The sequence below is a fragment of the Pithys albifrons genome, chromosome 20, assembly GCF_047495875.1.
Source record: "Pithys albifrons albifrons isolate INPA30051 chromosome 20, PitAlb_v1, whole genome shotgun sequence".
NCBI lineage: Eukaryota > Metazoa > Chordata > Aves > Passeriformes > Thamnophilidae > Pithys > Pithys albifrons.
The window spans coordinates 8,703,969-8,718,516 of NC_092477.1; the positions used below are offsets into that span (position 1 = coordinate 8,703,969).

Here is a 14,548-nt window from a genome sequence, read left to right on the forward strand (position 1 = left end):
CCAAGACCTTTTTTGTGCTCTCCCTTTTCCTGTTCAGCTTTCCCTGTGACCAAAACCATCTCTCCCTCACCATGTCTTGGTAGCAACTGCTAAAACTTTCCTCTTGCTGCTGCCTCCCAGATTTCCCTACTAGACCATGCTACAGCTAAACAAGGGCACCCCAAAAACACTGAGCTATTAAAATGTGCAAGGCCTTCGGGGAGAGGTTGCAAATGAGAGGAGCTGTCACACTGAGGGAGCGACTGCAGTGCAGCAGTGAAGCCGTTTCAGCTAATCCACTGTGAAGTCTCTTAATTGTGCCTCTAATAGGACTTGAAGGATCTCAAGGCGTTCAGGTTTGAGACAACTGATACATTGAAAATTAGTCTAATTCTACCCTGTCATATCGCAGGAGACTTGTCTGTGCTGATGGAGAGGCTTGTTACGCTTCTTTAACATTTAAGCTGCTGCTGAGCATGGGATCTGAGCCACCCAGAGCTGGGCCAAGTGTGCAGCACTGTTTGGTGATGAGTCCCACTAAACATCCTCTCAAATTTAAGAGGAAAACGAAGCTTATTGATTTTTTTCATACTTTTCTTTTTTTTCCACTGCAGCCTTTGGTGTTCTGCTGTGGGAAATTGCAACCTATGGTATGTCCCCTTACCCTGGGATTGACCTGTCTCAAGTCTACGAGCTGTTGGAGAAAGACTATCGTATGGAGCGCCCTGAAGGCTGTCCTGAGAAAGTCTATGAGCTCATGAGAGCATGTAAGTGTTCCTCAGCCCTGCAAATGCTGCTCTTTAGCTCTGCAGGGGTGCAATAAAAGTGCCAGGATCTGGCCACACGTAGCAAGGCATGAGAAACCCCCTGCCAGTTCCTGGGAAGGTGCAGTGCTTTTTGGAACTGTTTGGTTAAAGCTACTTTTCCCAGAGGATGAACACGCTATGAAACCAGCTGTTCATCCCTGCTGGGAGCCCACAGGCCCCAGGGAGAGATTTGTTGTGGATCTCAATGCTTTCTTTGTCTCCTTTTTCCTGACAACTTAAAGAAAAGCTTGTGCTCAAGGATGAAGCAGGAGCTTCATTTGGCTTCTTGCAGGACTGACTGTTCCTCTTCAGTGTGGCTTTTTGGTACGTGACTCGGGGCCATGGGCTTTTTTCCAGTGGTGCTCAGCACCTACTGTCACATATTGACATGGAAACCTGATTTAGGGAGTGCTGGGTGTCTGCAGCTGTCACTGAGCCAAAGTGGTTGCAGACACCTAGCACCCTGTAAATCAGATTTCTGTGTCAGTATTTTATCTCACTCAGTGTATTAGAAGGGAACTGTGATTTCTGGCTCCTCCTGGTGCAGGGTACTGAGTGTCTGCTGCTGGAGGGAAGTTTTGAGTGGTGGTGTGGTTTTTTTCAGGCTGGCAGTGGAGCCCTTCTGATAGACCCTCCTTTGCTGAGATCCATCAGGCCTTTGAAACGATGTTTCAGGAATCCAGCATATCAGATGGTAAGTCCCTCTTGGACCCGCATTTTCAGAAAGGGGGAAAGGGCTGACTGCATCTGTAACTCTGGATGTTATTCATAGACCTTTTTGCAGTGAAACTCAGCCTTGGTTGTACTACCTGGTGTAAATGGCATAGAAAGCAGATATGTGTTTGCATGTGGGGTTTTTTTTCTGGGAAAACATCTCATTTTAAGCGACCAAATGGCTGAGTAACCTCAAGGACCTTCTACTTAGTGATGCTCACTTTTCTTTTGTGCTATTAACTCAAAACAGTGCATTAATTTTTTATCTTCTGCTGATTGTAATAATTGTTTTTCTTCTGTGCATTGCAGAGGTGGAGAAGGAATTGGGAAAGAAGGGCATGAGGAATGTGGTGAGCAATTTCCTGCAAGCCCCAGAGTTGCCAACTAAAACGCGAACATCAAGGAGAGCTGCTGAAAGCAAAGATGCCAACGAGGGCTTGGAGACTGCACATGCTCGAGGCCAGGGGGAGTGTGGTAGGTTTTAATTAAAGTCATTATTCCTTCAGGAAATCCAGGGGAAAACAACATGCACATCTAGCTCCAGGCCTTCACATAGGCAGAGCTGTACCTAATAACAGGTGCCATCTCCACGTACCAGTGCTGTGTTTCTGGGTGACAGGCTGCTGAGTTTGCTGTCCTGGGTCCAGAACTCCTTTTATTAGTTTTTGCAAAGGTAGGTTGTTAATTCTGGGACCAGATACACGCAGCAGCTGGGAATGTGAATCCTTAACTGGCTAAGGGACTGGTGCTATCCCTGCCATTGCTTAGAGAAGCCCTCAGAGTTCTTTTAACTTAATGGCTGTTACCAGCAGCTCCCTAAAGATCAGAGCCTGAGCATAGAGCTCTCTGATCATATCCTCTTCCCATTCCCTGGCAGGAGCTATCAGTGGGATCTCCCACTGCCTCTGAGTGCGGGGTAATCTGCTGTGTTCAAGCCACTTTACACTACCACACTGCATAATTTAAAGCAGGGTTATAGCTCAGGTTTAGCAAGCCCCATAAGGGAGGTTTCTTCACTTTCCATCCTACCAGATTTGTGCTTGCAGCACAGAAGAGTATTACTCTTGGCAGGTACCAAATATAATTTCAGCAAGGGACAAAGAGGTATTTACAGAATCTTCCATAAAATTAAACTTCCAATCAGTTTCTTCAAGCACTTACCTTCCATTCTGAGGTAATAAAAGCAGTGGTAAAAGGCTGAATGAGTGCAGGAGATTTGTATCTACCTCGTTTGAAAAATAATAAGGTAAAATGAAATACAGTGGGGTTTTTTTCAGCCCCTGTTGAGGCTGCTTCTTCTGACCATTCTTGTGACCTTTTTTGTGTAATGTCAAATTCATGTAGTAGTACATGTTTCAGTAGCAAATGTACATCTAGTCAAAGAAGGGGGGAAAAAGAGGGGATTTAAAGTGCTGAATAAGAAAGTATCAGTGACTTAGAAAGAAAGGTTATTTACCCTATATAGGAAATAAAATTGCCTATTATTACAAGCTTTTGAAGTAAAATAATTTCATTTAAATACTTAAGGGTTTTCAGAGATTCAAGTGCAGCAGGAATAATATGATTTTAACATTATGCTGGGAATCATTTCTCTCTTTACTGTGAACGAAAATTTTGCACATTAAAGTTTTATTGCAGTTTCCCTTCCAATTGTCAGTGTTTCCATAGCAAGTCCAGCAGCTGGAAGCTGATCCTCAGTGCAAGCTGCTACTTTTCTCTGGATCCTGCAGCTCCACTGTGTCTATAATCAGTAAGGCCATGGCCTGACTCTGTCTGTCAGGGTCCCCATAATTCCTGTGGGAATGGTGTTCCTGTGAAAGTGTGCTGTTTTCTCAAAGTTCACAGCTATTTTTTTTCAAATTCTCTCCCCTCAACCAAAATCCATTCCTAAACCCAAATCCTACCCATAGCATGATGATGACCAGTATGTGACTAAGAAGCATCCTCCTTTCCCCTGTGACTCTGCTTCACCTCCCTTCTTGCTGCCTAGTCAAGCTGTAAATGTATCTGCTGCCCTGCAGGCATTCCTCCTTTGGATCAGAATGCCATTGGAATGCCTGGTCTGGGAATGAGCCCCTCTGTCAGTCAAACACAGAGACCTTCAGGACTCTGTATGAATTTATTATAAGCCATTATTCATTTTTAAATACCTCTTGTAAGTGGAGAGAGGGTCACCCCATCACTTCCCTCTGCAGTGGTGCTGCTGAAGGAGGCTGGTGCTGCCCCTTTCCTCTGGTACTGTGCAAAGCTGAGAATTTTCACAGTGGTACAACCTGGACTGTCATGTCTTGGTCTTGATTTCTGCTCATGAAACAGTTATTTCCATTCCCCACAAAGGATGCCATCAGGAAAATGAACGAGGAGCCTGGGGATGGAGGTGGGTTACAGAGGTGCCTTATTAATTCAGAGGGTCAGTGATTCAAAAGACAGCAATAGCACAGGGACTAAAGCAAAGGCCTCTTTGTATTTATCTTCCTCACAGTGTGAAGTTTAGACAAGTCTCCAGATGTGAGGATGGGAATCTGAACACAAATATGTAATGTTTGTGTGTCGCTCTTTCAATCTGAAGCCTACAGGGGAAGTAGTTTGGCAGCCAGTTCAAGCATGAATGGATGCAGGATCAGGGACCACGTTCAGGCCAGGCTTGAGTGTGGCAGCACTTGCTCTACTTCTGCTCTGAAGCTGTATCTCTTTAGAGAACCTGCAGCTTTTGGTGGTGTTGCAGTGGTTTGATCCTGTAAGAAAACAGTTTATTCTGGCTCATGTAGCAGCACTGAGAAAACTTGTCTTTTCCCTTGCAGACCCTCTGGACCATGAACCTGCTATTTCTCCCTTGCTCCCACGGAAGGAGAGGGTGGCCCTGGAGAGCAGTTTGAATGAAGATGAGCGTCTGCTTCCAAAGGACAAAAAGCACAACCTCTTCAGTGCCCTGATCAAGAAGAAGAAGAAGACTGCTCCTACCCCTCCCAAACGGAGCAGTTCCTTCAGAGAGATGGATGGACACTCGGACCGCCGGGCGGGCGGGGAGGAGGAGTGCAGGGATGCTGGCAATGGAGCTTTCATTGCACCCCCCACAGACACAGCTGACCCCTCCAAGTTTCAGAGCCCAAGCAACGGCGCTGGTGTCACCAACGGGGTTGTTGCTGGCAACTCTGGATTCCTGTCTCCCCATTTACGGAAGAAGTCCAGCACGATGAGCAGCAGTCGAGGGGTGGCTGGGGAGGAGGAGAGTAATTCCAATTCCAGCAAGCGTTTCCTGAGGTCCTGTTCAGCCTCCTGTGTGCCCCACGGAGCGAAGGACACAGAGTGGAAGTCTGTGACTCTGCCTCGAGATTTGCAGTCCACAGGACGCCAGTTTGATTCCTCCACCTTTGGGGGGCACAAAAGTGAGAAGCCAGCACTGCCTCGGAAGCGGGCGAATGAGGCCAAGACTGACATTGCTGTCAGGGGAACAGTGACCCCTCCTCCACGGCTGCTTAAGAAAAATGAAGAGACCACTGATGATGTGTTCAAAGATGCAGAGTCGAGCCCTGGCTCCAGCCCTCCCACCCTAACACCAAAACTTGGCCGTAGGCAACCTGCTGCCCTTCCTTCCTCCAGCGTGCTCCACAAGGACGATGGAGTCAAATCCAGTGCCTTAGGTACCACTGTGAACATGGACCAAGGTTCTGCTGCCAAAGCCAACCCTGCTGGGTTCGTGGGAGCCAGCAAGGCTTCCTCTGAGGAACCACGACTGAGGAGGCTCAAGCAGACCTCCGAGTCAGCAGGGAAGGACAAAGGGAAGTTATCAAAGCTGAAACCAGCCCCTCCGCTTCCTCTCTCTTCATCCTCCATCGCCAAGCCCGGGAAGGTTTCTCACAGTCCCAGCCATGAAGCAGCAGCAGATGTGATGTCTGGGCCGAAATCCAAACAGTTGACTCAGGTTGGAGAGGCTGCAGGCAGTGATGCTGTCAAGCCAAACCAGTCAGGGGAAGGTGTGAAAAAGCTGGGGATCCCCTCTGTACCAAAGCCACAGTCCTCTACAAAGCTGCTGCTGAGCACAGCAACCCCAGCTTCTTCTTCCTCATCCATACCCTCTGCCCCAGGCGGGGACCAGGCGGCTTCCACAGCCTTCATCCCTCTCATATCCACCAGGGTCTCGCTGCGAAAGACCCGGCAGCCCCCGGAGAGGATTGCCAGTGGCACCATCACCAAAGGGGTGGTGCTGGAAAGCACCGAGGCTCTACGGATGGCCATCAGCAAGAACTCTGAACAAATGGTGAGCCACAGCGCTGTCTTGGAGGCTGGCAAGAACCTCTACACCTTCTGCGTGAGCTACGTGGACTCCATTCAGCAGATGAGGAACAAATTTGCCTTCCGGGAGGCCATCAATAAGCTGGAGAATAACCTGCGGGAGCTCCAGATCTGCCCAGCCACCGCCGGCAGCGGCCCCGCTGCCACCCAGGACTTTAGCAAACTTCTCAGTTCAGTGAAAGAAATCAGTGACATTGTTCAGAGGTAGCAGAAACCAGCTTAGAAACAAACATCAAATCAATCACAATGGGCCAAAGCCAACTGGGGAGAGAGTAATGTGTGGACTGACAAAGGACCGTGGCGTTCAGGCTGGGGCTGTGCAAAGGACGCAGACTGTGAATGGACACCCCAGCTCCAAAGGGCAGGGCTGTGTTCAGGAGGCACTTTCCACCCTCTGAACTCAGATTCCCTGTGTTTCATATACTTGTAATCGTCTTATCTGTGGAGTTCTTGCCTTGTGGACTACAAGTCTAAATGCTGATGTCACATCATGCCTTTTTATTAATATTTTATTGTTCTGGACAGACCATTAAGACTGAAGCCAGACTGATGGACACTGAGATACCATCCTCCTCAGGAGGACTTTGTACTGCATTTTTGTCCTCTCTCTCTCTGCCCCCTGTACATGAGGATGAGTGTTTGGATAGCAATACACCCACTATGTTTTTGGGAGAGTTGCAGCACATGGCCCTGTGCTGAGTCTGACATTTACCTGACATTAATGAAACACATTTGGCACTTGGGAGGGAAGGGGGAAAAATAATTAATGTAAGTTTTTTTGAATGCCAGAATGCTACAAGTGATGATTGCCCAAATTCTTCCACCAGCTGCCCTTCATTTCTGTTTTCAGTAGTTTCTCAGTGTTGTTGAACTCAAATGGTTTTTTGGGTTCACAGTGTTCGAGGCAGCAGCTGCTGATGTAACAGCCCAAGAGCCTGTTTGTGGATCTCCCTCAGTACGAAACAGGGCTGGGGAAGGTGATATCTGACATTGTTTGGGCTGGTGTTTGGCGTGGGGTGTTACAGAGCCCAGGGAGCTGATGGTGAACAGGGCAGTGGTCCCTGAAAGCCAAGAGAGTGGCAGTGAGGGGGGATGGCTTGGGATGAGCTCTGAGACACCACTGTGCCTCCAGCAGCCCTTTGGCCGAGCCTGCACATTGCAGTGGGTGGGAACTGCTGTGTCTCCAGTTGCATTTCCAGTTTTTTGTTCTGTGAGTGGAGCTGGGGCCTGGCCTCTGCCCTCCTGTGCTTTGAGTGTCTGTAGTGCCTGCCTTTCCGTGCCAGTGGAGCTCCCTGGGAAGAGCTCCCGCCAGTACTCCGGGGTTAAAACCATTATTGCCTTCATGGTGATGTGGTTCCATCCAGCATCAAACAGGGATCTGTGAAGACTGCAGACACTTCTCTTGGGTGCGTGTCCCAAGGAAACTGCCACGAAATGCTGACAAGCAGGACTCCTGGCCTTCCTTTCCAAGGTCCTGTGACCTTCCCAACTAATGCAGCACGACTGGGAACTAACTGTGACTTGTGACAATAGTGAAAGAACAAGGTTTAGGGCTAATAACAGTGCAATTTAACTCCTCTTAACAGTTCCAAACATGAGAAAAACACATTTTTCATGTCCTGTTCCCCTGTAACTCTTGTGACCCCTCTTGTGTATTTTAAACACTAATTGCCTTCAATTGTATTTTATGCTGTTCTCTTTGGAACTGTTTGTTTTGTATATGATTTCTAGTAGTTCACTCGCGTGTGTTCACACCACTTCTCGCCCTCACAAACAGCCATGACTTAACACGTGACAAATGTTCAAAAGAAAATACACACTTCTGCCACAGGCTGCCTTTAAAAATGTAAGAAAAGAGAAAAAAAACCCAACCCTTGGACTGTCTCTTTCCTGGAGGTACTGTTTTTACTTTGATAACATATTGTGCCACTATATTATACATTTGTATCTTGTTATTACACACTTTTGTAGACTTGTCTTTTTTACAGTGTGTAAATAGCTCTGTCCTTCATCTCTGTGATACTTAAGGGGGTCGTTTCCCCTTTAATTTAGTCCAGTACAGATTGTTTCTGTACATGACTTTCAATTCTTCCTCTTCTCTTTCTCTATTTTTCTTTTTTTTTGATTTATTTTTTATTCCAGTCTCTCTTGTGTAGTATATTTAAAAATAAATCAATGTTGAGGAAAACCTGTGTTTGTCTGTTAGCAAGGCTTTTCCAACCCAGTTATCTCCCCTTAGATTCAGTATCTGAAAACAGGGGTTCCCTCTTTGGGGGGCTCACCAGGGCCCTTTGGCACAGAGGGATATTTGGAGCCAGGCAGTAGCCCCTTTCCATGTTCTTTTGATCTGGCTCTGGGAAGTCAGCAGAGAAAAGAGATACAGAGAATAAAGACTGTGTCATCACCTCTTTTGAATCAAAGACTTCTCTGTTGTCAAAGATTTAAATCAGAGAGTTGACTAAACTTTCCTTCCTGTTAATGGTTTGTAATCTGTAATTCAGCTGCTTTTGTGTTTTCCTCCTCCTCTGCTATGAAATGACCAGTGAGTTTCTCTCCTCATATAGTTCTCTCCTTCATTTCTGGTTGCCCATTTTTATCTTCTGTTTCCCTTCAGCCTTTCCAGCAAATCTGGAGGGTTCTGGGGGTGACTGTGGCCAAGACCCTGGCAAGGTCCATGTTCAGGCTGCTCTTCAAAGACTTGCATGTGGTGAATAGTTGTGGGCTGAGGGAAGATGAAGAGGCTTAAACTTCCCCTAAATACAACCACTCCTGGTGATTTCCATCTCCACTGGCTTACAGACCAGTCCATGGTGTCGTGGGAAGGCAGAGGCTGGTTGACCTGGGTGGGGAAAGCCCCAGGACCTGTGGTGTTGGGAGTGAAAGAGAGGGGATTAAAGGCTAAATTTAGCTGAGTACAGTAGGAGTTGATTTAACAGATCGATGCATTTAACAGTTTGATTGCTCCAATTTTCAAGGCTATTGAGCTTGAAAGTGAGAGTGCTCTGGGGGAAAAATAGCTGTGTTTGTGGTTTTGTTTTGGTTTTCCTGTCTTTGAAATTACAATGTTCGCTCTTATAAGTTTTCCTTTAATGTCATCTTGCCTTTTGTTGAGAAGTTGCTTGTCATGAGATGTAAAATGTGGTCAGTGTTTTAGGCTCTCTTTTCCTAAAAATCCCATGTTATTGTTGGTGTGGCAGCCTGGCTTGTAGAGGTACTGCTGGGCCAGCAGCGCTTTCAGGTGTATGGGAGCACTGTCTGTGCCCTGGGATGGTCAGGGACAACCCACAACCTCTTCCTTGTGGCTGACATTCATCCTTCCATGATGGAAAAGAGAGAAAAATACAGCTCAGCAGTGTCACCTCTGAGGAGAGAGTTCCTGCCATCACCTGTGCATCTAAAACTGGGCTGGCAGCAAAGCACGACACACTCGTGGTCCAAAGGTGAGCCTTGGCCTGGCTGAGCTGCTGGGAATGGTGCTCCTGAATCAATCCTTGGTCAGTCCTGATGCCTTGGCAGTGCTAGTGTCCCTAAAGCTGTGAATGGGGGCAGCCCTGTGAGTCATTCCAGGGTAGGGGCTGGGCTCAGAGCTGTCCTCCCTGGTGGTGCTTCCCAGTGAGTGTTGAATGGTGGATCCAGCTCAGCAGAAAGTTGACCTGCAAACCAGTCCATGCTGAACGTTTTCCCAGCAATTGCCCCCCTGCTGAGGGTTCTCTGTTTGTCCTGCCATCCATTCTGCTGATAAAGGTCTCACCTGTGCTCCCAGAACTGCAGCAGTGCATGACCCAGTTACCATATATGAGCTCTTCATGAGTCCCTTGGACATGATTAAATCAGCCTCTTTCTCTGCAGAGGATCCCTTGGGTTTCTGGAATTCTCTGTTCCTGTTGTGTGTGTTTGTAGTGCTGCAGGTCTGCTCGAGGTGGAGGAAAGGTGAGGAGCAGCCTCTGGGAATGGAGCAAATGAGTGGAGATGGGGCCAGGGCAGGGACAAGGGTTGTGCCTGGGCAGGGAAGGATAATGGGCCTTGCCGTCTGTGTCCACTGGCTCTGTGTAGAAAAATCCAGAGCCTGTTTTTCTCTGGATGTTTGGTGCCATCCCTATGTGGGTTGGCTGGCACAGTGGACAGTGGTGCTGGAGCTCCAGGAATGTTGTCCTGCCTCATCCACACTGCTCTGCCAGCTGCATGGCTGTTGCAGAGTGAATCCAGCTCCTTATGGTTTGGAGTGTGGGTGAGTTCCAAGCTCTCCAGCTCACAAAGGTGTTGGGGGTCTGGGTGTCCGTCCCCTCAGGAGCTGAAGGGACCTGGGAGGGGAGGATTTGGGAAGGGCTGCAGGTTCCTATGGGAGCTGGATGGAAGCCACCATGTCCAGTGTGCAGGGATGGGCTTTCCAGCCCCCTGGGGATTGTTCTTTGCATGTTCCCCCCTCCTTCCTCCCAGACACACCCCCAGACTCCAAGCAGTTATTTTCCATTCACTTTTACCTCCCCCCTGCAGTGTTAATCACCAAGGAGCAATAGTGAAGAGCCTGGAATGCTGCCTCTTCCCCAGCACGCCAGCCACCCTAAGGTGTGCTGAGGGGAGCTGGAGGGTGCCATGGCCCCTCACCTGCCCCAGGCTGCAGCCTGACAGGAGCCCATTTCCTGCCAGAGGGTGAGGAGGTGGATGGCATCGACCCTGTGGCACCAAGCTGCCCATCGAGGAGCCCTGGGGTGTGGGGGCTGAGCCCAGCTCTGTCCCACCTGCCAGGTAAGTGCTTCACTTTTCAGTGAGTTCTGCTGAGGTTATTGCACATCAATCAAGGCCTCGTTATATGTGTGCTTTTATCATGCTGCTCTGAGCCTGTTCCTCTCCTGCACTTGAGAGCAGGAGCCCAGGCATCCCCGTGGCCACAGCATTGCCCAGCAGTTTTCCTTTCCCTTCCCACAGCAGCCAGTGCCACTTCCCCCTGCAATGATCCATCACGGCAAAGTCAGGGAGGGATTTACCAGCCCTCAGTAACCCAGAGTTGCTCCAAAACTCTTTCCCCTTTCTCCCTCCCATCCCTCCCCCGACTCCAATGCAGGGTAAAATTGATCAGTGCATATTTATTGATGATTTGAACACTCAAAAGAAAGGAAAAAAAAAAAGAGAAGTTGCCATAGAAACATCGATAAAGCTCCCGTCTCCACGGGGTGATGCGAGCGCGGCGCCTGCGTCCGATCCAAACTGGGGCCTGTAGTGGGGCAGAATCAGAGGGATGGAGGTGGGTTTGGGGGGCCTGGGGTGGGGGCCTGCATGGGCTCAGCTGTCTCGAGTGCTGTGAGTCACTGCTGTGGTGCCCACAGTGCGAGATGGTCCTGGCAGCAGGGATGCAGGGGAAGGAAATGCCCTTCCTTGCCTTCGCAGCTGGTGGTGTCCCTGTGTGACAGCCAGATCCTGGCATCACCTGTATCCTGAAAACCTGGAGTCTTTGTCGGTCTGGACCCTCCTTGGATGAGCCTGATCCAGTGTCTCCATTGTTCCTCCTTGAACCCTGTGGCTGATGTTTTCCCATGGGTTCCAGCTCCCTCCATTCAGCCTTTAGTTACTGCTCCTGCTGCCAGAACAACTCACGCAGCACTGCATTAAGTGGTCTGTCTGCTTGATGGATATTACAATGCACCTCTTGCAGCCTGATTTAGGTTTTTTTTTAATCTTTTTACTTCCCCTACCAAGTCCTGCCACGGTCTCTGATTTTTGAGGGTGCAATTTAGCGCTTGCAAATCATCTCCCGGCTCATTTTTGTGCCTGCAATGAAATATCAGCAGTCACTCGGTGTGTAAGTTGCTGTTAGTGCCTGCAGCAGGTAGTTAGAGCTCTGATTGCTGGAACCTCTGGCAGTCACAGAGCAAATGCCGATGCTGGCAGAGCTAAATCTGCCCAAAGGAGGGGAAAGCAGTGGCTGGGCAGTGGGGCCTGTCCTGCACCACTGTGGCTGTGCTGGTTTTTGGGGCTAGTGATTCCACAAGCTGCACCACTGGGGACTGCAGAGCAGAGAGACACTGAGAAATCCTCCATGGCCCCAGGTAGGTGCAGAAGTTCTTGTTTCAGCCCTTCTGCACCTAAGTTCTGTAGTAGCTACAGGAGGGAATAGGTGGGGATGAGGCCAGAAAGGCATTGGGAAGGGCCAGGCTGTCAGGCAGCTGCTGGGGTGGTGTGGCAAGGACACCAGGTCAGTCATCCCATCTCACCCTGGTGAGGACAGAGGGGGTCAGGAAGCGAATGGGGTATTGGGGCTGTGGCAGGACTGGTGATGCCAGGGCAGGGCAGGTTTCTGTGCTCATGTCAGGGATTGCTAAGGACAAAATCTCCTCAAGCCCTGCTGCTCTGCCCTGGGTTTTGCACGCAGGAGCTGCCTATGTAAGTGGCATCTTGACACTAAGCAGAATTTGCTGCCGGAGGGACTTTTCCTTAATAGGCAGGAGAGCAGCAACTTGGCAGAGAGCTCTGAAGGACCCTCTCCTCCCTCACAGTCGGCCCTGAATGGCAGCTACAGGCAGTCCCTGGGGACTGTCACCACCAGAACTATCCCACTGTAACACTCCAGCCTCACTGCCTGACTACTGGCGCTGCCCATCCCGGTGTGCCAGCCCTGCTCTCCGCCAGCACTGTGGTGCTGGAGACCCAGTGCTGGGCCCTTTGCCGGTGCCCCTGCAAAATCTGTGTGTGACCAGGAAAGGGATGTGGTGGCGTCTTTTCAAGGCATCCTCCTCTTCTTCCATTGCACCAGTTGGGAACAGGGACATAAGATTGCAGGGCTGCAAGTGGAGCAAACACAGTGTCCCCCATCTCCAAGGCAATCCCAGCTGCAAAACCCCCCAACACCCTTTTGTCCGAGCAAACCCAGGTGAGATGGAGAGGAAGGACGGGATGGGGTGACCCACAGGAGGTGACGGAGATAGAGTCCAAGCCCTCATCTCCCAAAGCGAAAGGTGAAGCCTCCTTTTTTCCTGTTGTAGCCGTTGAGCTCCTCGGCCAGGTTTCCCAGGGCGCCGCTGCGCTTCTCCCCCGCCGCGGGCATCACCCCGGAGCCCCCTCGCCTGCCCGGCCGCTGCCCGGCCCCCGCCGAACCGTAGCCCCGCAGCTCCCGGGCGATGCCCAGCAACGCGTCCAGCTCCTCGCTTCGCCTCCGCTTCACCCCTGCCCTCCAGCCTGGACTCGCGTCCTCCGCCGCCGCCTGCCACCTGGCACTGAGCAGGGTCCCCTCGCCGGGGTGTCCCGGCTCCCGCCGCTCGCTGGGAGGGATGCAGGCACCCAGGCTCAGGAGGAAGAGGCAGGACAGCGAGTAGGTTGCTCTCATCTGGGGGAAGCACAGGGAGGGAAGGGCACGTCAGTAAACCAGGAAGCATCCTCGGGCAGCAGCTGAGCCAGCAGCACGGGCTGCCCTCGGCAGGCACATGTTTCCCACCACTGGTGGAGCACCCCCTAAATCAGCCCTGTTGCTCCTAATAGAACAGCACCACCACCACCACCACCCACCCACCCACTGCTCCTTTTGCAGCCTCCACACCAGCACCCAGCCCCAGCGGGGGTGCTGGGGGTCTGAGCTCCCCCAATGCCTCCTTCAGACCTGCTGCTCACACATCCCAGCCTTGCAGCGATTCCCCTGGTTCACAACCAGGAGCCAGCTGGGCTGAGCCGGCCAGGGTGAAGGGCTCCAGAGCTGCCCACTCCACTTAGAAGCACCACGGGAGGACACACAGAGAGACAGACAGACAGACACCAACCACTCACCTCTCTGCCTCAGCGTGGCTGACCCTGGCCCTGCTCTGTGCTGTCCTGTGCCCAAATGAGTGCCCAGCCCTCCTTGGACCATTAAATACCCACCAGGTCTAATTGCTGTGTCACCTCTCAAACGTGTGGCCAAAGAGAGCAGAGGGTGGGATCCTCGGGAGGGGGCTGGAGGGGGGGCTGGAGAGGACAGGGGTTGGTGGAGCTGCCACAATGTGAGTCCAGCAACACCGCTCGTTAAAGCGCTGCCTTCATTTGCTGCCTCATTTGGAGCAGTGGCTGGGAGCTGGCCTGGAGTCCTTGGCAGCTGGTGGGGATGCTGCTGGGAGAGAGGGTCTTGTCTGGGAGCATGAGTGTGTCCCCCCTTGTTTGGCTGATGCACCCTTGTGTGCAGCTCTTGGGGGTCCCAGACATGTGTGCAAGTGTGGTGGGTAGACAGGCACCAATGCAGACCCCTGCACCCCCAAACCCACCCAGGGACTGGCCCCACATGGACAAGCCCAAGTGCTTCCACCCTTCCTGTGGGATGAATGCAGCCACTGGTGCTGAAACGTGGTCCCCAGTGCCTGGGACACTGCCATCCCCTCCAGGTCTGTCCTGGCCTGTGACAGAATGGGATGTAGGGTGAGCAGCTCAGAGGGAGGGGGCTGAGGGCATCCCTCAGTGCTCTGCCCATCAGAGCAGGGAGAGGGTTCCTTTGGCTCTGAGATCTGCCACCTTCACAGTCCAGCCCCAGAGCCACCCAGAGGTCCCACAGTGCCTCAGTTTGGGCTGGAGTTCTGGGAAGCCTCCCCTGCCCTCCAGGTCTTCCCAGCCCTTGTTTTTCAGAGTGGTTTTGGCACAGTGGGTGAGTTGCCAGGGATGCCATGCCATGAGCCTGCAGGAGCTGCAGTAACTCAGTGACACTCCCTTTGCCATCCCCTCTGCCATCACCCTGGTGATGTCCCCTTGCTGTGCCATGGGCACAGCTGCCAAAACATTGGCTAACGATGAATTCCTTTTATTAA

The 14,548-nt window shown here is 51.1% G+C and overlaps 2 protein-coding genes across 5 annotated transcripts in view; one reads left to right on the forward strand and one right to left on the reverse strand.

The window, feature by feature from the left end:
• ABL1 (ABL proto-oncogene 1, non-receptor tyrosine kinase) overlaps positions 1-7,663 on the forward strand; it is a 78,128-nt gene extending 70,465 nt beyond the window's left edge. For all 4 annotated transcript variants that reach the window (XM_071574113.1, XM_071574114.1, XM_071574115.1 and 1 more), the window contains 4 exons: positions 594-746; positions 1,390-1,479; positions 1,809-1,973; positions 4,301-7,663. In XM_071574113.1, the coding sequence (XP_071430214.1) occupies positions 594-746; positions 1,390-1,479; positions 1,809-1,973; positions 4,301-6,000 (2,108 nt within the window). In that variant the 3' untranslated portion in view covers positions 6,001-7,663. The remainder of the gene's footprint in view (positions 1-593; positions 747-1,389; positions 1,480-1,808; positions 1,974-4,300) is intronic.
• Positions 7,664-12,723: 5,060 nt separating this feature from the next.
• On the reverse strand, positions 12,724-13,110 carry QRFP (pyroglutamylated RFamide peptide). The gene has a single exon (XM_071574623.1). It carries the CDS (start codon positions 13,108-13,110, stop codon positions 12,724-12,726), a length of 387 nt encoding a protein of 128 aa, XP_071430724.1.
• Between the last annotated feature and the right edge of the window lie 1,438 nt (positions 13,111-14,548).

Coding starts and splice junctions, on each gene's coding strand:
- QRFP (XM_071574623.1), bottom strand. CDS start 13,110: ATGAGAGCAACCTACTCGCTGTCCTGCCTCTTCCTCCTGAGCCTGGGT.